Genomic DNA, 23,943 nt, shown 5'->3' on the forward strand with positions numbered 1-23,943 from the left:
AGATCCTTTTTGACCCACCTCCTAGAGTAATGGAAATAAAAACAAAAATAAACAAATGGGACCTAATGTAACTTCAAAGCTTTTGCACAGCAAAGGAAACCATAAACAAGACAAAAAGACAACCCTCAGAATGGGAGAAAATATTTGCAAATGAATCAATGGACAAAGGATTAATCTCCAAAAATACATAAACAGCTCATACAGTTCAATATTAAGAAAACAAACCCAATCCAAAAATGGGCAGAAGACCTAAATAAACATTTCTCCAAAGACGACATACAGATGGCCAAGAAGCACATGAAAAGCTTCTCAGCATCACTAATTATTAGAGAAATGCAAATCAGAACTACAATGAGGTATCACCTCACACCGGTTAGAATGGGCATCATCAGAAAATCTACAAACAACAAATGCAGGAGAGGGTGTGGAGAAAAGGGAACCCTCTTGCACTGTTGGTGGGAATGTAAATTGATACAGCCACTATGGAGAACAGTATGGAGGTTCCTTAAAAATCTAAAAATAGAATTACCATATGACCCAGCAATCCCACTACTGGGCATATACCCAGAGAAAACCATAATTCAGAAAGACACATGCACCCCAATGTTCACTGCAGCACTATTTACAATAGCCAGGTCATGGAAGCAACCTAAATGCCCATCGACAGACAAATGGATAAGGAAGTTGTGGTACATATATACAATGGAATATTACTCAGCCATAAAAAGGAACGAAATTGGGTCATTTGTAGAGATGTGGATGAATCTAGAGACTGTCATACAGAGTGAAGTAAGTCAGAAAGAGAAAAACAAATTATCATATATTAATGCATATATGTGGAACCTAGATAAATGGTACAGATGTACCAGTCTGCAAGGCAGAAATAGAGACAGAGATGCAGAGAACAAACGTATGGACACCAAGGGGGGAAAGTGGCACGGTGGGGTGGTGGTGGGATGAATTGGGAGATTGGGATTGACATATATACACTAATATATATAAAATGGATAACTAATGAGAAACTGCTGTATAAAAAAATAAAATTCAAAAAAAAATAATCAATATGAGATGGTGGTAATGTAGAAATAGATAAACAGAACAACAATGAAAGCAAACATAAATGGCACCTTGAACTTCCTTTCAGAATCTTAAAATGCACCTCTAAAAATAGGTATTTTATACCTAAATCCTTAGTTTATGTCATGTTTAATGTCCACCATTAAAGCTCAAAAATTAAATATAAAATAAATAAATAAAAAGCCTTCCTCCGGGCCTTGATCCTTGTCCTTGCTGTGCATTTCACGGTTTAGGTTTACGAGAGGCCAGGTGAGGGAGCCCTGCGGGAACAGACTGCCTGGGGCTGTTTTTGGTGCCACTCTAGCGCCGCCTGCTGGTGACCCCACAGACCACGTTCAGCATCCACCCCAACCTCTGACCAGCCCTGGGGAGTAGGGACGTCACACCCTCCCCACTCTGCAGGTGACCACACCGTCTTCGGTGGGCCAGGTGGCTCCCTCAGGGTCTGGGCTGGTGAGCCGTGTGCCTGGGGCCTGGCGGTTGGAGGCTGGATCCCAGCAAACGGCTTCCTGGGACTAAGAGATGAGCCTGGGCCCAGCTCTGGACCGGCCGGCATTCCTCCTCCACCTTTGCTCTCCCTATCGACACGCCCACCCCAGTGGAGCGGGAAGGAGGTGTGTGGGCGAGTGGGTGGCCCGCTGAAGGATGGTTGGCGACAGCCGCTTGCCATCGGTGGGTGTACCGAGCAGGTGCCCCCGCTGGCCAGCCTGGGCCGCTGCCCAGCAGTACCCCCTGCTCCTGCCGGGTGCAGATCCCCTGGAGCCGGGCAGCAGTGGTGCCGCAGCGAGTTCATTGAAACGCGATTTGCCGTTTTCAAGTTCAAGAGGGAAGAAAACCGCAAGCGGGTGTCCCTGGGGCTTTCACTCACCTCCCCGTAGCTCAGCATTTACATTTTGCAGAACATCCATCAATAATGTATCTGGCTGGCCTGCCCTAGAAAAGCATCAAAGATTCCCGCACCCTGCGCGCTCTCAGCCCTCTCCACGCAGGGCTGCCAGGACACGCAGCCGGCGGTGCAGCTTGGACCCCACCGTCCCCGCTGCTGCTGGGGCCGGGTCAGCCTGCGCCCGGTGCCGAGGGTCACTGCTGGGAGATAGAGCACACTAAGGGCCGGGCTCCTGCCCGTGTCTGGTTCTCGTGTGCGCAGCCCTCGGGTGTCCGCTCGGGGCCCACGAGATGGGCCCTGGGAGAGGAGGAGCCCCAAGACTGACGACCTTGTTCACTCAAGCGTATCGAGACGTATCCCAAAAGGCGTGGGGAGTGTGGCCACCGTGTAAAACTGGCTGCGGGTCCCGGGAAGTTACATGTTATGACCTCAAGTCCACGGCTACGTGTGCACCCGAGAGAACAGGAAGAGGCGTTCAGGCAGGTGCTGAACCTGTGTTCACAGCAGCTCCTGTCACGGGGGAAGCAGCCCAAACATCCACCAATAGACGAGGGGATGAGCAAAACGTGGCCTGTCTGTACGGCGGAATGTGATGCAGCCGGGAAAAGGAGCGACGCACTGACCCCGGCTACAATGCGATGAACCTGAAACCGTGGCGCTCAACAAAAGTGGCCAGATGTGCAAAGGCCCACAGGTTGTAGCAGAACGTACAGAGCACGGCATTCCAGCAGGAGGGCAGGTCAGAGGCGGCCACGCGGAAACGCCCCGGAACAGACGGCAGTGGAGGGTGCACGGTGCTGCGAGGGTGCCAAACGCCACCAAACTGCGCACGTGAGCAGGGTGCACTCCGCGGCACCTGAATGACACCTCCAGGTGCCGGCACTACTGCCTCGTGGGGACCCCGGGGACCTGCAGCCCACGGCCCACCCTGGTGCGGCTCACCCAGCTGGTGGCGGCCAGTCCTGCTGTCTGGGTCTGTGTGTCTCCTCCTCTTTCCTTCTTCTCTCTCCTCCTCCCTCCCTCTCCCTCTGCTGGACACAGAGGGATGCTGCACGGCCAGGGATGACCACTGAAGATCTTATGAGTCTGGAAATCTGGGGAGAAGGTGAGTGCAGAGTGGCCTCGGGGGTGAACGGCAGGGACACAGGAGGTCCCGTCTGGTCCAGGGAGATGAGGCCACCTCGGTTTCTCCTTCTCGGGGCCCCTCCGGACGACCCACTCCAGGTCACAGACACAAACACCTGCACTGGGCGGGGAGGGGCTGTGCCCCTGGTGTCTGCAAGCCCAGGATTCCGTGGAGCCTGGCCATTTGGGCCTGTGTGTGCGTTGGGGGGACGTCCTGTGCACTGCAGGGTATTGAGTAGCATCCCTGGCCCCCACCCGCCTGATGCCAGAAGCACCCCCCCCCAGTCACAGCTGTGACAACCCAAACTGTCCCCAGACATGGCAATGTCCCTGGGGGGAAATCACCCTGAGAACCACAGCTCTAGGGGAGGAAACAGCCGATAAATAAGCAAAACGTGTCACAGCAGATGGTGCCAAAGGCTGTGCAGAAAACTAAGGCAGAGAAAAGAAGCAGAGGATGGTGGGGCGTTAGCTTACACAGGGTGACCAGGCAGGCTTCCCTGCCGAGGGGATGCTAGGTTAGCCAGCCGCTGGGTATCTGGGGGAGAGATGCTGTGGGCAGAGGGAAGGCAGTGCCAAGGCCCTGGGGCAGGGGCTCACTGTGGCCAGGCGGCGGCCAGCGAGCGGGGAAGCGGGCACTGGAGGGTGGAGAGGGAGCAGGGGCCACGTGGACTCCACTCTGGGGAGATGGGAAGGCACAGGAGGGCTTGATAAGGCAGCGATGACCAGATTTGCATGTGGACATGATCGCCGGGCTGCTGACTGAGGACAGGCTGCAGGGCGGGGCTGGGAACCGCCTGGGCGGGTGCCATCCTGGTCTAAGCAGGAGGTGGCGGCAGCTTTGGCCCAGTGCCAGGGTGCGGGTGAGATGCAAAAAAGGAAGAAACAGGGTACCTCGATGGGCCAGCCAGGTGAGTTTGTGGACAGACTCGGCGGGGAGGAGGTCCTGGCCACTGAAGGGTGTGGGGAAGCTGCATGCGGGGTCCTACACGTGTCGTCGGCAGAGTGAACACGTAGGGCCGCCCTCCCCTTCTGCCAGGAAGTCCACGTGCTCCCTTTCCTTGAGACGCACGGCCCTTCTCCCTCTTTCGTCCCCACTCTTCATCGTGGCTTTTTTTTTTTTTTTTTGTGGTACGCAGGCCTCTCACTGCTGTGTCCTCTCCTGTTGCGGAGCACAGGCTCCGGACACGCAGGCTCGGCGGCCATGGCTCACGGACCCAGCCGCTCCGCGGCATGTGGGATCTTCCCGGACTGGGGCATGAACCCCTGTCCCCTGCATTGGCAGGCGGACTCTCAACCAGTGCACCACCAGGGAAGCCCTTCATCGTGGCTTTTAAGAGAATCAGGAGCTGGCCTGGGGCCTGGAGTCGCCAGGAGGATGGACCGGGGGCACTGCCAGGCATAGGCCAGCCTCTTGCTGCCTCGGGGAAAGCCAGCCTGGCATCCAGAGCCTCTGAACGTTAATCCAGAAATTGGGATTTGTATACAAAAGTCTGCTTAAATGTTGGCCAAGTTTAAACAACAACAACAAAAAGACAATAAGAAAACACATCTTGGGGCTGAATCTGTCTCTATGCTGCTGGTTTGAGACCCTGTATCTGGCTGACAAGAACAAGCCAAGGGCACAGGTGAAATCCCTGCTCCTGCTGCATAAGGAACCGGCCACCATGGTATCACCCAGGGGTGGCTCTGGGGCCAGGTAGTGTCCGCCGTTGCATCAGGAAAGCAGCCATGTGTGTAAATGAGTGGGCATGGCTGTGTGCAAATAAAACTTTATGTATAAAAAAAGCTGCTCAGATGTGGCCGACCCCCAGCCAGCACTGCTCTGACCTCTGCCCTCCTCGGGAGCCAGGAGGGGTCAGACTCCTGTGCTGGGACCCTCGTGTCCAGAACCCTCACACCCCTCGGCTCCTGCGCACTTCAGGGGTCAGAGTTCATGCCGTCCGCACTTGTCTTCACCTTTGGCTGCACCGTTCCCACTCGGCACGCCCTCACCTTCCTCCTGCACGGCTGCCTGAGCCCTACTCTACCTGCAGGAGGTGTAGGGTAGACACAGTGCAACGTACAGTGAGAGAGTGGCCTCCCTGGGCCCCTGCCCTCCAGCCAGGCCTCCGAGGGAGAGGCAGAGGAGGGGGATGCAAAGGCGCAAGAAAGCAGCGAGGGCTTCCTGGAGAAGGTGGGCAGGTCTGGCTGGGGTTGGGGAGAAGCAGGGGAAAGGTGGGTGATGGCCGGGTGGTCCGGCCAGAGCTCCCATCCCAAGGTCTGACCGCCATCCCGCCATCCATGGGGGGCAGCCCCCAGCTGCTCTCATGGGAGGCCCAGCCCTGGAACTGCCTCCATAGCCCCTCTGCAGCCTGGAGCCATGAGCCCCTGGGGACAGCGCCAGGCCTGCTTCCCCACCACAGACGCCGCATCCCTGAGCTGATGCTCAAGGACGGATGCAGGTCCCAGCCTGGCTCAGTGAACAGGTGCGGCTGGGAAAGCACCACCTGCAGTCACACTGTGTGCTGGGAGGCCCCAGAAAGCAGACACGGGGCTGAGGGCCTGAGCCGCTCCTGGGCGTGCTCTGTGGGCTGCATACATAGCTTTGATGGCTCCATAACATGTGGAGAGTGTCCAACGGGGAACTCAGCTCAGACAGGGCCTTTCATTTTGCACTTTTTCCGTCTTTCTTTAAAGGAAATGCTGTCTTCTGCTTTCTCTGGGGCTTATTTCTTCCTGGGACAATGTTAAGTAGAGGCCGCAGGAGGTGGCGTCTGGGACGCCCTGGAAATGGCTGGGAACCAGATGTGTTAAAGGCAGCACCCCCGTGTGCTCTGGACGCTCACGTCTCTGCTGGGGAAGTCCTCAGCGCAGCTGCAGCCCCGGCACTGGTCCCCGGGCACTTACACCCTGGTCACCTGAGACGCTTCCCTGCACCATCTCAGTGGTTAAAACTCTCCCTGAAAGATGCCAACAGAAGAGCCCAGCGGGTTTCTTCTGGAACGTCCTGCCCCTTGGAGCTCAGGACTCCGTGTTTGCGAGACCGTCCCATGAGTCAGGACACCCTCAGATGGCCGGGCAAGGCCAGTCTCAGAGGGAAGTTGGAGGCCCGAGACCTGCCTTGGGCTACTTTTCTCCTTCCCTCTATTCTCTTTTTTGGGGGAGAGCAATGACTTCAGGGGTGAGAACCCAATGTGAGGCGGGTCACTGGCACATTTGCTGCAATCCGTAATTTTTTTCTCTGAGACCACAAAGCCGCATTTGGTGTCTTAAAAGCAGCGTTCGGTAAAAACGATTCAAGAATCAGCCAGCGGGACACACTGAACTCCGTCTTTTCCAAGACCACCGTTGCCCCCTACCTCCCAACCCCTGATACAGTCTTACAAAGAGCTCATTTTCTAGGAAAGCACATTTTCGGGATTTCCCATGTGGCCTGTCACGACGCTTCTCGGGAAGCAAGGGGGTGATGCTTGTCTTGTCACCAAAGGACCACTTTCCACCTGAGCTGGGTCACGGGAGTAAATTAGCTAAAGTCGGCAGTGGCCACGGTAGTCGTCGGGCCTGGAACGAAGCTGTCTTCATCACTCATCGCTCTCCGTGACATCGTTTCATCTGATCACTACGTAGGGTGGAGACCCGCGAAAAATATAGAAAGTGTTGGCTTTGCTTTCTTAAAAGTCCTGTGAACCATGAGATCGTGAATTTGGCCCGCCCTTGTCTGGGACAAGTTTCAAGAAGGTGAGCAGCCTGCAGCTGGCGGGCACAAGGACAGAGCAGGACGGGCCCCCTCCCGTGGGCAAACTTCACCAGGGACTACGAGGAAGTGGGTCTGAGAACAGCGGTGGCTCCAGGGAAGTCACACAGCAGAGACACCCGCCGCCCCACCAGAGCACCTCCGATGACATGACACGAGAGACACTCAGCCGCTCCCGTATTCCCAGGCTCTCCTGACATTCTAATCATGTAGAAACGCTCAATTCACATAGGGCTGCTTAATTAGACACAGCAGCAATTATGTCTGTGGATTTTCCCCTTCCTAACCATGAGTTATTCTGCTGATTCTGAAGTAAGTGTCTGCAGGGTTTCCCCCCCAAAGATGTTTCTGTTCACAGAAACATCTTTCTGAGGGCATCAGCGTCCCTCAGAGAGAGAAGAGAGGTGCTGTACATGGCCCTTTGTGCGTCTGGTCGCGTGGATGTCCAGCCAAAGCCACGGAAGCTGAGGCGGTGGCCGCGTGGGGGAACCACGTGGGGAGGATGCAGCAGGCTGGGTGCCAGCTCATGAGGAGCCTTCAGGGCGCCCGGCGTGGCCTCATCACCAAACACACAGCTGAGGCCCCGCAATGTCTGTTTCCAAGTCAAGACACACCGGCCACTGCCAGCCAGAGGGGCCCAGCGTCCCACCCACGGGAGCAGCTCGGGACAGAAAGTGGACAATGTAGTGGACGGTGTCCCCAACATCTGGACATTGGCTGCCCCAGAGGGCTTGTCTTTAGTGCAGTTAGTAACGAGGGTGCATGGCACACAGTAGGTACTCAGTAAACATCACCTTGCTCCCTCCCTCTCCCCGCCACCCACATGGATGCACATCTCCTCGGGGGAGGCTTTGAGCGAGCCCCCCGCACCTATCCTCCAGTCCACCCCACTGCATGGCTCCAAGCCCCAGGCCACTGTCCCCACGTTCCCAGCTCCCAGTGGTCCTGGGTCCCTGTGCGGCCCCTCCCTCTGGGCCTCCAGCTCAGCCGTCCACACTCTCCTCGTGCTAACCTCGCCTTACATGGGCCCCGGGGACTGAGCCGTGTCTCAGCCCCTCCCCGTGTCTCTCCTTGCCCCTCAACTGGAGCTGGGGACACTGGCCACCCCCCTCGGATCACATGCTCCCTTATGGGGACGCCGCCCCAAGAGCGGGAGGCAGAGGTGCTGGGAGAGAGATCCATGCACGTGACACGGGCCACGCGGGCCCACGGGAGGTGCTTCTGTTCCCAGGGAGCGTCACACGCACACTCAGCAGCTGGGCCTCCTTTCCACTGGCCACTCCAGGCTCCATGGACCGTCTGAGATTCCCAAAGCCTGGACACGGATCCCCCCCGGTACTTGGGACAGTTTTGAGGGTGCATCCAAGCGCCAAGAAGTCAGACGGACTCACAGTGGGAGATGGTTCCCGCTTCAATTCTGGGCTGGAAAAGCTCAGTCTGGGGCCAGGGTTACAGGAGGTTAACCCTCCTTATGGAGACTGAGAGAGCGGAAAGGGCGGGGGAAGACGGGAGGGAGGGCGGAGCCTAGGGTACAGATCGCGGAAAGGACACACCAGCGGGCGGAATCTCACACACCCCGCCCCCCGCCCCGCCCCAGCCAGCGGCCCAGCACAGGCTGAGGGCAGGGAGCCGCCTGCGTTCAAATGCCAGCCTTCCCTTCCCCGCTGTGTGACTCTGGGCAAGCTTCCTCCCTCTCTGTGCCTCGTCTTATCCATGAACAGAGACTACACTGAAGCGCCTGGATTCCTGAGAAGAAAGAGGAAAGGCGGCCGGCCGAGGCAGGAGGAGACCCCTGGGCGTGTGTCCAGGTTTGGGACAAGCAGTGCCGTCCCCGCTGGAGCAGGGCCCTCATGGCAGCGGTGGGGCCAACAGCGCCCACTTCTCGAGCAGCTTCGACGCACCAGGCGCGGAGCCCAGCCTCAGGCCTGGCCTGGCCCCCCAAGCCTGTGGCAGGAGGGAACCCCCAGTAGAGGAGACAAGCCCACATGGCATCTCCCCTGCGCTGGGCTCTGCAGGAACTGGGCCGGTTCAGTGAGAGCAGAGGGGGTCAGGGAGGCCTCCCTGAGGAGGTGACGTCTGGTGAGAAGATGGGAAGGACCAGACGGCCGGAGAGGGGAGGGCTCGAGGCTGAAGGCTGCGTGGTCGGGGGCAGGCCACGGGGTGGCGGGGCCTCAGAGCGCTGGCCCTGCCCGCCACCCTCCCCCGCTCCCTCTGTCCGGGGCTGTCCTTTCCCGAGCTGGGCCCTCCCAGGCTGCCCACCCCAAGCCCGAGGCCTCGTGGCGCAGCGGGGAAAGCGGCCAGGAGGAGCGGCCGGCGGCTGTCTCGCGATCATCGCCGCCCACGGTCCGCAGACGCGCTAGTTAGTACAGACTTTCACTTGACCCGCCTGAGATCCAGCAACCACCTGCTCGGGGGGGAGGTGGGTGCACAGCTGGCGTGACTGGCCCAGCGGCCGCCCCAAAGGAGAGGCCAGGCCTCCGGGCAGGACGGAGCCGGGTGGAGGCCGGAGGACGCAGGGTGGAGCCAGGCGCCATCCGGCTGCTTCCGCCCACTCGGCGGGGCCAGTTCCCGAGCACCTGCCGGTCCCTCTGGTGCCGGGCAGCCAGGTGCCGCGCGGGGGCGCAGGGCGAGGATGGGGCAGGAGGGTCACCGCCGGAGCCAGGAGGAAGGTCCACGCGATTCTGCAGTGACCAAGAGCCTGAGACAGTGGGTGGCTCTGGAGGTCCTGGGTCTGCTTTAAGTGAGGGACGAGGTCAGGGTGAGGGTGGGCCTTGGCAGTGGGCAGGCGCGGAGGAGGCCACCAGGTTCCCTTAAGTGAGGGTGCACTGCCCGGCACACCCACTGGGATGTTCCCCGTCCTCCGGTGTCCGCGGAGCAGGTGTTCAGGTTCGTTCCCGGGGAAGGAGGGGCCTCCAACGGCCGAGCGAGTGCTATGGCTCCCGCTCCAGGGCGAGTCGTGTCGCGGCGACAGCCCTGGCGGCTTGGTGCCGGCCACACTGATGGGACCTGATGGCTCGCCCAGCCGGGCAGGGCCCTCGCACATCACGTCCACCCGCCCGGCCAGCTCCCCCTGATCTGCAGGCTCGGCTCTCGGGGACCTTTTTGCCTGTCAGCCCCTCCCCGTCAGGTGCCGCTGTGGCACCGAGGAGGAGGGATGGCCCACCGGGCCCCGAGCAGGGCGGCTGCCTCAGGCTAGGCTGCCAGACGAGGTAAAGAAAACCAGGGACCGTTCAGTTATATGTAACTTCACACAAACAACTGACAAGTTTTGGTATGAATAAGTCCCATGCAATATTTGGGACACACTTGCAGGAAACACGATCTGTGTTTGTCTGCAGCTCAGATCTAGCTGGGTGGCCTGTGTTTTACCTGGCAGGGTGGAGCCTCTCCTGGGGTGCACCCTGGAAAGGGTTAAGAATCCAGGTTGCCGGGAGCAGGCATGGGGTTAAGAGATGCATTTCAGGGATGCGTTCCTCCAGCCTCAGGATGGCACACGCCTCACCCAGGTGACACGCATGTTCCCATTTCTGAGATGAGGAAAACGAAGCTTCCTCATGGCTAAACAGTGTTGACCATTATGGAAGGAGCTGGGGGTGTCCACGGGTGGCCCCAAGGCTGGACGAGGCCCACAGATGTGTGTCATTTGCCTTGCACAGAATTTAAAAAAATGCCAACCTGAGGCTTTCCCTGCTGTCTGCTCCACTAAGGCCCTGGTGGGGCAGACCCTCCCCAGGCCTCTCCACCCCTCCCCTCACGCCCCAGCATGAATTCTGGCCCCTGTTGGCGTCCAGAGTTTCCAGACCCAGCACCAGGAGAGGGCCTGGGTCCCGGGGGTCACGCCTCTCTTGAGCTCCCGAGACCCTTCGGCCCTGGGCAATTAAGAGCCCCTGCAGCCTTGCCTTTCTCATCTGGAAAGAAATGCTACTACTGGGATTTCCCCCCAGGGCGGTTTCAAGGACTAAGATGTGATAACGTGCATTGTACAGTGCCTAGCCCGCACTGACCTCCCATGGGGTCCCTGGGGCACCCCGGTGTCTAGAACAGGCTCTGCCCACGGGCAGGAGCTCGGCACATGCTTACAAAAGAATGGAAAATGAGTAGCAGAAATGCCCACGAAAGGTTGGCGGTACTCCTCCTCCCACTGCTCCTGGCCGTCTGTCCCTCCCTCCACACCTGCTGGTTTGTTCATAAATAAACGCAAACCGGAACGGCCCGCACCCCACCTGCTCAGGGAAGCAGGGGCGCGGCATCCAGAGCTGCCCTGCGTCTTCAGAACCGGCAGCTTCTCTGAGCTTTCTGAGGTGGGGCCTCTCCCTGCTCTGCAGACTTCCAGAAGGGTCCTCTGGGTGCTGCCCCTTTGTCCTCTAGACAGAGGCCCCAGAAACGCCTCTTTCCTCCTCCAAGGCCCGACAGCACAGCCGGGCTCCCAGCAGAGCCATGCAGCCGAGCTGCTCTTCATCTCTAACGGAGGTCCGGGTGCTCGGGGCCCGCGGGCTGGGTACCGCCCACTCCCCGCCTCTCTGTTTCCTGAACCTGAAGTCCACACTCATTAAGCAATGAACAGAAGCTCTTTAGAGGTGGCAGAGGCCCGTTGAGGCTGTGCCAGGCAGGGCGCGGGGATGTGCCTGCCTGGGAGGTGGACAGGCCCCTCTGCTGCTGGGCTGGGGCCTGAGGCTGCTGGGATCTTGGACTTCTGGTCTCCAGAACCAGAAGAGGCTACATTTCCTTTGTCAGGACAGCCCTGGGACACTCATACAACTCCCTTCCCGGGACAGGACAGGGACGTCCCTGATGCTCCCCCCCGGCCCCGCCCTCTGTGGATGGTAGACGATGCTCTCTCTTTATAACCCACGCCACGGCCTGAACTCATCTATCTCGTGGGGACTGATCCCTCTTGCCTGTTTCTCCCTCCTGCACAGTGAGCCCCATGCGAGCAAGGACACCACTCGCCCTGTTTGCTGCTGTCTGCCCAGCACCCTCGGCAGTTTCTAGCACAAAGTCAGTGCTCAGTGAAAGTTTTTGATCGAAAGGAGGAGCCTGCTGAGTGGGATCTGTGATGGCTTGGAACTGGTTAGACGTCTGGTGTGCAGCGCTCAGGAAAAGCGGGTCCTTAGTCCCAAAGAGAAGGAACTATGATTGATTCTATCAGCCTCCAAGGCTCAGAGCAAGGCCACCTCTTCTGAGAAGCCTCCCCTGATTTCTCCACAGTTAGCTCCATTCATCTCACACCACTACCTTGTGGACACAATCCACTGCCTACACACACAATCCACTGCATATACATGTGATCTACCGCATGTACACATGTGACCCACTGCCAATACACACGATCCACCGCACGTACACATGATCTACTGCATATACACGTGCGATCCACTGCCTACACACATGATCCACTGCCTACACATGTGATCTACCGCATATACACATGTGACCCACTACCACTACACACGATCCACCGCATGTACACATGATCTACTGCATATACACATGCGATCCACTGCCTACACACACAATCCACTGCATATACATGTGATCTACCGCATATACACACAATCCACTGCCAGCACACACGATCCACTGCATATACACATGCGATCCACTGCCTACACACATGATCCACTGCATATACATGTGATCTACCACATATACACGTGATCCACTTCCAGTACACATGATCCACCGCATGTACACATGATCTACTGCATATACACGAGACCCACTGCCTACACACGATCCACTGCATATACACGTGATCCACTGCCTACACACGCAATTCACTGTTTACACGCATGATCCACTGCAGCACATGCACTTAGGTTCTGCTCCCCACCCCTGGCCCTGGGGGCAGCCACCGTCTAACCAGCTCCACATCCACTATGCCTCACACAGCACTCTGTCCCCACATCTGCTAAGTGAGGAAGGAGCAGGCGGGGCACTTGCTCATGTTCAGGGGTCACCGTGCCCAAGTTCAGCCTTGACCCTGGACCTCAGACAGGAATTTCCTTGGAACAGTGCTTCCAAAGCTGACCATGGAGAAGGATGTGTGCATGCGTGTGCGAGAGTGCGTGTGAGTGTCTGCATTCATGCACAGGCCCCAGTCACACCACACTGCTCTCCCGAAGGTGTGAAGACACCCTGGGTGAGGCTAGAGCCTGGAGAAACACTGTGGTACAGTCTTCTGGGGGCAATGGGGATGCCCTCCCTCCCGGGGCAGGTCGGAGACCCTGGGTGGGGAGAGACGGGGGATGGTTCGCCTCCCTGACAGCCCACCCCATGCGGCGTCACTATCCCTTCCGAGGGACCACCTCCCTAGCTGAGGGCAGCAGGCTTCTAGAAGCCGGACAGAGCAGCTCTTCATTCCAAGGGCCAACTGCAGGGCCCTGTCCGGGCCGAGCAGGCGCCCATCGCAGTCCTGGGGAGGGTCCTGGGGCCTTGCTGGGTCCTCTGGTCCATAAGATGGAGGCCTCGGGTCCGCCCGAGGCCTGTTCTGAGCCCTGGGGGCTCTGGCCCACCTCCCCCATCGCACAACTCCACTGACACGGGTCCCAGAAGACGTATTTACACCATGCAACTTAAGCCCCGCCGGGCACTGTCCCTGCCAAGCCTCACCCAGGTGGGACCATGTGGCCCAGTGCCTGGAGACACCCTGCTGTGCCTAGTGGGAAAGGCCCCCCGCCCTCCCCGCCCCACGGCGGCCTCCTCACCTCTCGGTCCAGGCCGGCCGCCACTGTCACAATGTCCCCTGTCTCGCTGTTGATTGTGAACATGTTCTGGGAGGGGCTCTGCGGGGTCTGGGTCACGATCCGGTAGCGCACCATCCCATTGGCCGTGGTGCCGTCGTCAGCGTCGCTGGCTGTGACCGTCATCACGTAGGTGCCTGGAACAGAGAGAGCAGCACACGTGGACTCACCAGCCGCGCCCGCCGCGGCCCCACGCCCGCACCCCGGCAGACGTCAGCCGGGACCACGTCTCCCCGGAGGCGGGACGTGGTGTGAGTCCTTCCCCTCCCACGGACAGCAGGCCTGCCAGGCCCTGGGAAGTGCACTGTCCCTCCCAGCCCCACACACTGCTGCAGAACCACCCGCGGGTTTCTTGCCGGGCTCAAGTCCGCTCTGAGGTTGTCAGCGGGCAGAGAGACCGAGGCCCTGGAGCGGGGGGAGCCGCCTGGGGACAGCGGAACCAGCGATTCTGGCTCAGAACCCAGCACTCTCCCCGCTGGGCCACACGGCCCAAGGCGCTGGCCGGCAGCGTCTGCCGAGGATCCAGATCCCACGCGGAGGACTGCATGGCCGCGACTTGGCACGCGGTAAAAAAAAACAGGGATAGGTCTACAGAAGGGGCATAACAGGCACGTGAGGAAGCTAAGTGAGAAGAGCCCCCTCGGGGGAAGCTGTGCACACGGGGCGCAGGGGCAGACGGAGCAGTAAATCCAGGGTGCGCGTGGACACGTGGTCACCCGCACCTCCGGGCCCGGGGGGTGAGCCGCCCACGCCATTTCCCATCCACATGCCAGGGTTGAGGTCCGCAGGGGACGCTCCGGCATGGTCCCCTGGCTCCTGAGAGCAGCACGTGGGGCTCCTACTGGCATCCTCCCTTCCCCACGGCAGGAGGCCCTGGTTGGCTGGCACACCCCTCCCCTGGCCACAGTGATCGGGTCCGCGGTGGGCACCCTACCCAGTCAGAGCCTGCGATCAAGGCAGAGGTGCTCGCTGGGGTTACTGGGAAGCCAGCGAACTGTCCCTGCCGCTGGCCTTGGTTGGGTCAGCGTGTGAGGTTGGGGCTGTGGTCACTCTGTGCCACAAGGAAGGAAAGCGAAGGACAGGGCCATCTCGGAGGAAACAAAACCAAGAGGGGCTCGGGTGACCACCTCCTACCGGGCAGCCCCTGGGTCGAGCGGCACCTGAAGCTGTTGCCGCTATACTTTAAAAAATTAAGGCTTCTTTTATAAAGTGGTTTTAGGTTCACAGCAACATTGAGGAGAAGGTACCTTACAGACTCTTTATGCACCTGAACCGACATATTCCCTTCTTGCCTTATGTCTTTTCAGTTTGAGTTTTTGTCGCTTGCAACCCAGAGTCCTGACTGGCACAGGCTCCCGGCCCTGTGACGGCCCCTGGAGCCGTGGGCCTGGGGCCCTAGTCCTGATCTGCATGTCCTTCACTCAGCTCTACGTTCCCAGGTTGGAACAGTGTGCTGTCCAGGGCCCACAGGGGTGAGGGAGTGTGGGCACCATCCTCCACTGGGTCCTTCTTGGGGGGTGCTGGCTTAAGCTGAGACTGAACTGGGCTTGGGGCTTGGCTGTGCAGCTGGGCCTCCAGGCCTGTTGGGATCCAAGGTGGTGATGGGTGGGTGTTTTAGTCATCAAACATGCACTGGGCACCTGCTCTGGGCCAGCACGGCACTAGGAACTGGGCAGACAGTGGTGGAGACACTTTCATGGTCCGGGCAGGGAGCCTTTTCCAAATCCTACCGGTGTTCTGGCTACGCGGATGTGTGTGCAAAGCAGGTCCTCCTGCCTTCCTGCGTCCAACCCCACCGCAAGCAGCGAGGGCCTGACTGGGAGTTGGCTTTAGCTTTCAGCTTTTACTGAATAAAAGCTTCTCAAAGCAAATGCATTTTATACAACAGAAAGGAAAGCAAACAGAGAGAGGAAAGCAGAAATCTGTTTACAGGGCACAGGTTTTCTATTCTCATCCACCAACCAGAGAGGAACGGGCCCAGGACCAGACTTTTCACACTGAAAGGACGGGAAGTCCCAGCCTGAGCGGGGCGGGACGCTGCAGGAAGCGAGGGCCCAGGAGCTCCAGGCCCACAGCGCCTCCCTCCCACCACTTGTTCAATCCACAGATTTACATAGTTTTTATCAAAGTGTAATTCACGCATCAGAAAATCCACCCTTTTAAAGTGCACAAGTCAGTGCGTTTTAGTAGATTCACAAAGTCGTGCAATTGCCAATAGAGCGTATCTAACTCCAGAACATTCTGTCACCCCCAAAGAAACCTGTATCTGTTAAGAGTCGCTCCCAAGGACTTCCCTGGTGGTCCAGTAGGTAAAACTCCACACTCCCAGTGCAGGGGGCCTGGGTTTGATCCCAGGTCGGGGAACTAGATCCTGCATGCCTGCCACAACTAAGAGTCCGCATGCTGCAACTAAGAAGTCTGCATACTGCATGCCGCAACGAGGATTCTGCATGCCGCAACTAAGACCCGGCACGGCATGCATGCACACACACACATGAATGAATGAATGAATGGTTACTCCCCATCCTCCTCCCCAGCCCCCAGCAATGCTCATCTACTTTGTCTCCAGACAGGCGTTTCCTGAACACGGCTTATAAATGGAATCATATACTGTGCGGCCTTTGTGTCTGGCGTCTTTCAAGGAGCCCAGCGTTTTCAAGGCTCACTCCTTTTTACGGCTGAGTGACATTCCAGTGTGTGGGGATACTCAGCCCGCAATTACTGAGTGAGCACTTGCTGTATGCAGACACCAGGCTCTGTGCTCAGGATGTAGGAAGAGAACAAGCAGACAAGGTCCCACCCTTAACATGCAAGTGAGGACAGACAGAACAAACAGGGAGACACAGATCATCGCCAACTGTGATAAGTCCTTGGAAGGGGGAAGAACGCTCGCATGAATGAATATGCAGAATAATGAAGTACGCGGGGTGCTACGGAGGAAGCACGGACGACCTGAGAGATGGGGGTGGTGGGGTAGGGAGGGGACGGGGGGTACTCTGGGCAGGAGGCCAAGGCCCTGGGGCAGAGAAGAGCTCCAAACGTTTGAGGAACCAGGGAAAGTGGGCATGTGATGGGGCTGGAGGTGGGCTGGGCCCACGGCGAGGATTCTGGACTTTATTCTAAGACCACAGGGCAGTATTTTCATCAGGAGAGTGGGTCAAATTTATGTTCTGAAGACACGCAGAGAACACAGACTGCTTGCAGCCAGGAGTGTGGGGGGCAAGGGTGGGTAGTGAGAATGCTAACTCATTTCCCGGATTTCATGGAGAACTGGTTGCAATCAGATCAAGATGTTGCAAAACCACTAGGACATTTATTCATTCATTCAACACGTCTTTATTAAGTGTCTTCTAGGGGGAAAAATATGGAACTTCACTGTTTTGAGAACCCTAGGAAAAACAGTCATCAAACACACCCACCTAACTTCGTGCAATGGCTATTCTCGAACAGTGTGTAAACCCAATTTATTTTATTTATTTTTAGCTGCATTGGGTCTTTGTTGCTGTGTGTGGGCTTTCTCTAGTTGCAGCGGGGCGGGGGCTACTCTTCGTTGCGGTGCACGGGCTTTTCATTGCAGTGGCTTCTCTTGTTGCGGGGCATGGGCTCTAGGCATGCGGGCTTCAGTAGTTGTGGCATGTGGTCTCAGTAGTTGTGGCTTGTGGGCTCTAGAGCACAGGCTCAGTAGTTGTGGCACACGGGCTTAGTTGCTCCACGGCCACGTGGGATCTTCCCGGACCAGGGCTTGAACCCGTGTCTCCTGCACTAGCAGGTGGATTCTTAACCACTGCGCCACCAGGGAAGCCCTGTAAACCCAATTTTAATGAATTTAATTATCAGTAGAGTTTCCCCAGAGGCATTAAGTATTTAAAAGAAATCCAGGGGCGTCCCTGGTGGCACAGTGGTTGAGAGTCTGCCTGCTGATGCAGGGGACACAGGTTCGTGCCCCAGTCTGGGAAGATCCCACATGCCGCGGAGCGGCTGGGCCTGTGAGCCATGGCCGCTGAGTCTGCACATCCGGAGCCTGTGCTCCGCAACAGAAGAGGCCACAACAGTGAGAGGCCCACGTACCACAAAAAAAAAAAAAAAAAAAAAAAGAAATCCAGGACGTTCTGTTTTTAGCAAATGGTGGACAATGTTATTTTAAACCGATCTTCCTCCTGAGGAAAACTAAAAAAACTGGACCCAATGTGAAATAAAAACATCTCATCAAGGGCACTAGAGAGATACCAATGGCACAGACTCAGGGAGGGCAGGGCAGGCCAGAAAGGAGAACCCAAGACCGGGGGCCATCTTTCCTCTCAAGACATTTGCTGATTCCAGGGACTTCCTTGGTGGTACAGTGGTTAAGATTCCGTGCTCCCAATGCAGGGGACCTGGGTTTGATCCCTGGTTGGGGAACTAAGATCCTGCATGCCGCAACTAAAGATCCTGCACGTGGCCACGAAGATCCCACATGCCGCAACTAAGACCCGGCACGGCCAAGTAAATAAATAAATAAATAAATAAATATTAAAAAAAAAAAAGACATTTGCTGATTCCAAATCGGCTTCTGACAGCTGAAGAGCTACATGGAGCTTTCAACAGACTGATAGGAATGGGGGTAAAAACATTGAGCTTAGGGCTCGCCATATGAGGGTGGAGCCTGGAAAACACTCGAGTCTTTGGGTTGGACCCGGAAGGGCAGTGCGCTGGGAGTGTGGGTGAACAGGAAAGGAACCGTCCTAGCCGACGGACGCACAGCTCTATTAAGGTGACTTAGGCTATGATATCTGAGGTTACCAGACTCCCCTGTCAGGAGTGAAAGCATATCCTTCATAGACAAAGGTAACATCTTACCCTCAAGTCACCTCTACAATTTTTCACACACAAGGCACAGTACGTAATGAACCAGGCACACAAGAAGACAAAACCTGACTGAAAACAGAGAGAAAGAACTGACCAGGACCAGACCAGGGGAGATTCCGATAACAGAGTCATCAGATGCAGATTAAAAATAATCAGCCAGAAAAGCTGAAGCGCACCCCCAGATATTCACATGGGACGTCCCCTTCTAGGCCCCCACTACCAGCCCCCACCAAGGCACACCTGAGCCCCCTTCTCTACCATGAAGCTCCCCGGTCCTCTGCCCGCCTTCGAGTCTCTGACTGTGATGGTGGCTGGTGACCCCCCTGCTCTGAACACACAGCCTCTGCTGGTTCCCATCGGCTGGTCTTCATTTATTTCCACATTACTGTTGGAAAAACTGGATGAGGGACTCTTTCTGTCCTTTGTTGCACAAGCACATGTGGGTCAACAATGGTCTCAAAAAAAAAAAAAAAAAGTCCCTGACCTGCGAAGCTCACATCTAGCGGTGCAGATAAACAAGGAGCATAATCAATTAGTACGTGATGCCAAACGTCTGACAACTGGGTGTTGGATGAATAAATTGTGGTACATTCCCATGACGGAACTGCTTAAAGCCGGAATATTTTGTGATGCTTGAAATGTTCACGATATACAGCAAAACGGAAAACAATCCAGTTTCTAAACTGTGTTTTTTAATATAACAACATGTTCGTGCAGGGAGAGAAGACCAGAGAGATCTTTGACGAATGTGCTCATGGCAATCTCTGCGTGGCAGGCAAGATGGGAGATTGTGATGTTTTTCTTTGTGATTTTCTCTGTATCTCTCAAGTTTCCTCCAAAGATTATCACTTGATTATCAGAAGGTAAAATGTTAAAGAAATAAGGCAACTGATGGGACTTTTTTTTCAGCCTTAATCACAATTTGGTTTCTTTCAAAAAAGATTCTGGAAACCTGGCTGGTCCATGGCCACCACTCCATGATCAGGTGACCCATGCACGCCCAAGTGCTCTGAGCCCAAAGGCCAATGGGCAGGGTTGCCATGGAAACAAACCCAGCTGAAATAATAAGTGTGCAGGGCCCTGGAACTGAGCAAGGGCTCCGTGATTTTCACTTCCTTCCTAGAAGAAGACAATGGGGCGGAGGCAGAAGGAACTCCTTTTTGAGACCTGGAGAGCTGCCTGGGGGAGGTGGCCTCCACTCACTGTCTGGGCACTCATCCCCACCCACCCAGAGGGCACTCGGCGACGCCTGCTGACCTGGGGGCCATTACCCTGCTTCTGCACCCCTTGCCCGTCTCCTGTGTCTCAGTCTCCCCCTTACACTTGAGGGTGCCCCTTCCTGAACCCTCCAGCAAGCGTTCAGTGGCCACACCACGTCTCGGGTCGTGAGCAGGGCCAGCCCCTGTGTGTCTGGGAAAGCGTGACCCTGGCATCAAGGTCCCCCGATCCTCTCGCCTTCTCCAGTGGGGGTGGGTCTGGTTCATAGGCAGCCGTGAGCGCCCAGCAGCCCCAATGCCATGGCACACCTGGGCTGCCCACGGGAGGGAGGGAGGGAGCGATTCAGCCACGTTACCTGGCTGAGCGCTCTGCAAGGAACCACTCACTGCAGCAGCATCGGTAGTAACCAGAGAGTTAAGTCTTACCCCCATCATCTGGACCATGAGAACGAGGAGAATATCATCCTTCTAGGGCCTTCTCTGGAGGCCTCGTTGGGCCTCTCCCCCTAGTAGGGAGGCCTGCATTTTTCTTAACGAAACTGAACATCGCTCTGTATTTTCCTCTAAGAGGGCAAGCTGTCTGCTGCCCGAGACTCCGGACATTTCTTCATAAATCGCGCCAGCAGGAAAAGGGGGAGAAGGCAAACTCTTGGCTCTTCTGAGGAGTTCATGTACAAATGCTGCCATGCGCCTTAAAGGATTAATTTCACAAACCTTAAATTGCAGTTTAATTTGAAAACTAATTCAGCTCCATAATTGGCTTTCTGCTCAAATCACTGAGGCTAAAGATTTAAATTCTTAATATGCAGATGACTTTCAAGTATCTGGCGCCATCTGTGCATTAGTCCGTGGCATTAATCTCGGGGGACTCCGCCAGCACAGAAATAAAATAAATAAATAAACGGGCCCCACTAATAATCTATTTAAGCAAAAACTGCATTATATAGATGAAGGTTTCTTTGACTTCATTTGCAGCATGTAGATTTCTCTGCTATTTAATATTTTAAAGCAACATTAATTTCAAAATTTATAATATAGGCCCTCACACAGTTACAAGGGGTTAGGGAAAGCAGAAGTTCCAACTAGAGCCCTTTTGTTAAAATTGTCAACACACTTGGGAGGCCTGAGAGATGCCATGAGACTGGTCAGGCTGCCTCTGGGCAGGAGGTGACACCACGAATCCCATTTCCAGCTGGAGAAGCCTGTCGGAAAGGGCGTGGACCCACGGCTGCTGCAGAGGGAAGGGGGCTCCAGTTATGAGGACGTAGCCCCGATGATCTTGAGCACGTAGCCCACAGGCCTCCTGGAGCCTGAGGATTGATAATGTGAACCCCTGTGACCCCACCCCGTTACCTCACCATTAACCAATCAGAGAATTTTGCACGAGCTGATCACGTACCCTGGGACCGCCATCTCCCTTACCTGGCCTTTAAAAATGCTCTGCTGAAACCCTTTGGGGAGTTCGGGGTTTCTGAGCACAAGCCACCCGTTCTCCTTGTTTGGAGCCATTTCAGTAAACACCTGCACTCTCCTTCACCACAAACTCGTGTCAGTAGGTTGTCTGTACCATGCGGGCGAGCGGACCCGAGCTTGGTTTGGTAACACCTGCCACTGGCTGTGTCCTTACTTACCTGTTCTGTGCCTTCGTTCCCTCATCTCCAAAGTGCTTGTGTCACAGGACTGTCAGGTTTCAGTAGGTTATCCCGTTGGGAGGCCTGAGGACAGTACCCAGCATCTGGAGGCCCTCGGTCAGTGCTGTGTTTCTGCGACGGCTGCATAATCAAAGCTTCAGCGGAAGGTGCGCCCCTTGCAGGGGGAGCCCGAGGCCTCCTGCAGAGATGTGAGGCCTCCCCACTGCCCCGAGCCAGGTTCAGGAGCTCAGGAAGAGCAGGCGGACAAGGCAGTCGGAGCTCACAAGCTTCAGGTCAGGGAGCCCAGCTGCTGTTTTTATTTATTTTTTACTATTTTTAAATTTATTTATTTATTTATTTGGCTGCGTTGGGTCTTTGTTGCTGTGCACGGGCTTTCTCTAGTTATGGCGAGCGGGGGCTACTCTTCGTTGTGGTGTATGGGCTTCTCATCGCGGTGGCTTCTCTTGTTGCGGAGCACAAGCTCTAGGCATGTGGGCTTCCGTAGTTGTGGCTTGTGGGCTCTAGAGCTCAGGCTCAGTAGTTGGGGCTTAGTTGCTCCATGGCATGTGGGATCTTCCCAGACCAGGGCTCGAACCTGTGTCCCCTGCATTGGCAGGTGGATTCTTAAACACTGCACCACCAGGGAAGCCCCCACAGCTGCTGTTTTTAATCTGTTGTTTCCTCTTCTCCAAGGAGAACACAGCTTTTTATTTTATTTTATTCATTTATTTTTAACATCTTTATTGGAGTATAATTGCTTTACAATGGTGTATTAGTTTCTGCTGTATAACAAAGTGAATCAGCTATACATATACATATGTCCCCATTTCCCTCCCTCTTGCATCTCCCTCCCACCCCTCTAGGTGGTCACAAAGCACCGAGCTGATATCCCTGTGCTATGCGGCTGCTTCCCACTAGCTATCTGTTTTACGTTTGGTTGTGTATATATGTCCATGCCACTCTCTCACTTCGTCCCAGCTTACCCTTCCCCCTCCGCGTGTCCTCAAGTCCATTCTCTACGCCTGCGTCTTTATTCCTGTCCTGCCCCTAGGTTCTTCAGAACCATTTTTTTTTTTAGATTCCATATATATATGTTAGTATACGGTATTTGTTTTTCTCTTTCTGACTTATTTCACTCATAACTCAGCCTTTTAAAGATGTGCTTGCACCCCGGAGGGTCACCCCGAGGGGCAGGAGGGCTCTTGCTTCTGATGAAGAAAACCGCCCCAGGGGAAGGCCTCCCAGGATCTCAGCATCCACCCCGCAATGCCGCCCCTGGATGCAGCTCTGGGAACAGGACTCGGGTCCGGGGTGAGTGGGCACCTGATGGGGAAGCCGGTGCCTGGATGGGCTCCCCCTGCCCCTCGGGGCCCCGCCTTCTCCTCTGGGGACGCCCTCCACTGCTGGGTGCTGGCTGGCCAAGGCCTGGCTGTGGCCTCACCCTAGGCCAGCCCCTCCCCCTCCCCTCTCCTGAACATCCTAACTCCCGCCTCCCAGACACTTCCCAGGAGTGGGCTGATCCCTGAGAAGCACCCGCGCCCCATCCTCCCCATCAGCTCTGGGACCCGGAGCCCAGCCCAGGCTGGAAAACTGCCACTGTTCAGACGTGGCCGATGGGGAGCTTGTAATGATTCAGAAGAACGCATGTCTGAGTCTAGCCTGGCCACCAGGGAGCCCAGCAGGGTGGCCCGAGGGACATTGGCACGTAACCTAAAGGACAGCTGGTTTTAAGTGAGTCTTATAGTTCAGCCTGAGGTTCAACCTGACAAGGTACTTGCTGGAGTTGGAAAATGAACTAATATTTTGAGTAAGAACGTTTAACAATAAGTTAATACCCACTAATAGTAATAACACGATTAATGACAGCACAGGCGTCGGGGAGCCTCAGGTGGGCGCCCTCAGCTGACTCCAGGAGGTGGAAGCTAACATTACTTCCATTTAACGATGAGACAGGGGGAGTAGCTGGCAGAGGCCCCGCCACGCCGCACGCTGGCCACATGGTGGCCGGCCACCTGGATTCTGAGAAGGGTGGCTGAGTGCCACGCGACGCCACCTGCCAAGTGCACAGTCCCACCTGGGGAGGACACAGGCGACAGCCAGGGTCTGAACACTTGACACACCGTCCCAACAGCCTTCGACTCCACCCCACGCCAAGGCTTCCCATGGAGCCGCAGTCACCCAGGCAGAGTGGGGCTAGCAGAGGGACAGACACGCAGATCAATGGATAGAAGCAGAGAACCCAGGAACAAACCCACAAATAGGCCGAACTGATTTTTGACAAAAGTACAAAAGCAACTCAAAGAAAGCCATTCCAACAAACGGTGCAGGAACACCTGGGCATCCATAAGCAAAGAAATGATCCAGACGTGAAGTCTCACGCCTTATGTAAAAATTACACAGAAATGAACTTGGAACGGACCATGGAAGAAATGTAAAATGTGAAACCATAAAACCTTTAGAACAAAGCCTACAGCATCTTCAGGACCCAGGGCCCGGGAAGAGTTCTCAATACTCAAGCCCAATCCATCGAAGGAAAGTGAAAAATTGGACTTCATCAAAATGAAAAACTCTTGCTCCCAAAGGATGCCATGAAGAGGATGGAAACACAAGTCCGAGAAGGGAGAAAATATCTGCAAACTACGTATCTGACAAAGGGCTTGTATCTCGAATAAGTAAAGAATTC

At 55.9% G+C, this 23,943-nt stretch overlaps 1 protein-coding gene across 2 annotated transcripts in view; it reads right to left on the reverse strand.

Annotated features, from left to right (window-relative positions):
- Positions 1 to 23,943, reverse strand: part of CDH4 (cadherin 4) — a 559,330-nt gene that overhangs the window by 39,919 nt on the left and 495,468 nt on the right. For both annotated transcript variants that reach the window (XM_060120472.1, XM_060120473.1), the window contains one exon: positions 13,532 to 13,704. In XM_060120472.1, the coding sequence (XP_059976455.1) occupies positions 13,532 to 13,704 (173 nt within the window). The remainder of the gene's footprint in view (positions 1 to 13,531; positions 13,705 to 23,943) is intronic.

The sequence above is a fragment of the Mesoplodon densirostris genome, chromosome 16, assembly GCF_025265405.1.
Source record: "Mesoplodon densirostris isolate mMesDen1 chromosome 16, mMesDen1 primary haplotype, whole genome shotgun sequence".
In the NCBI taxonomy this organism is placed as follows: domain Eukaryota; kingdom Metazoa; phylum Chordata; class Mammalia; order Artiodactyla; family Ziphiidae; genus Mesoplodon; species Mesoplodon densirostris.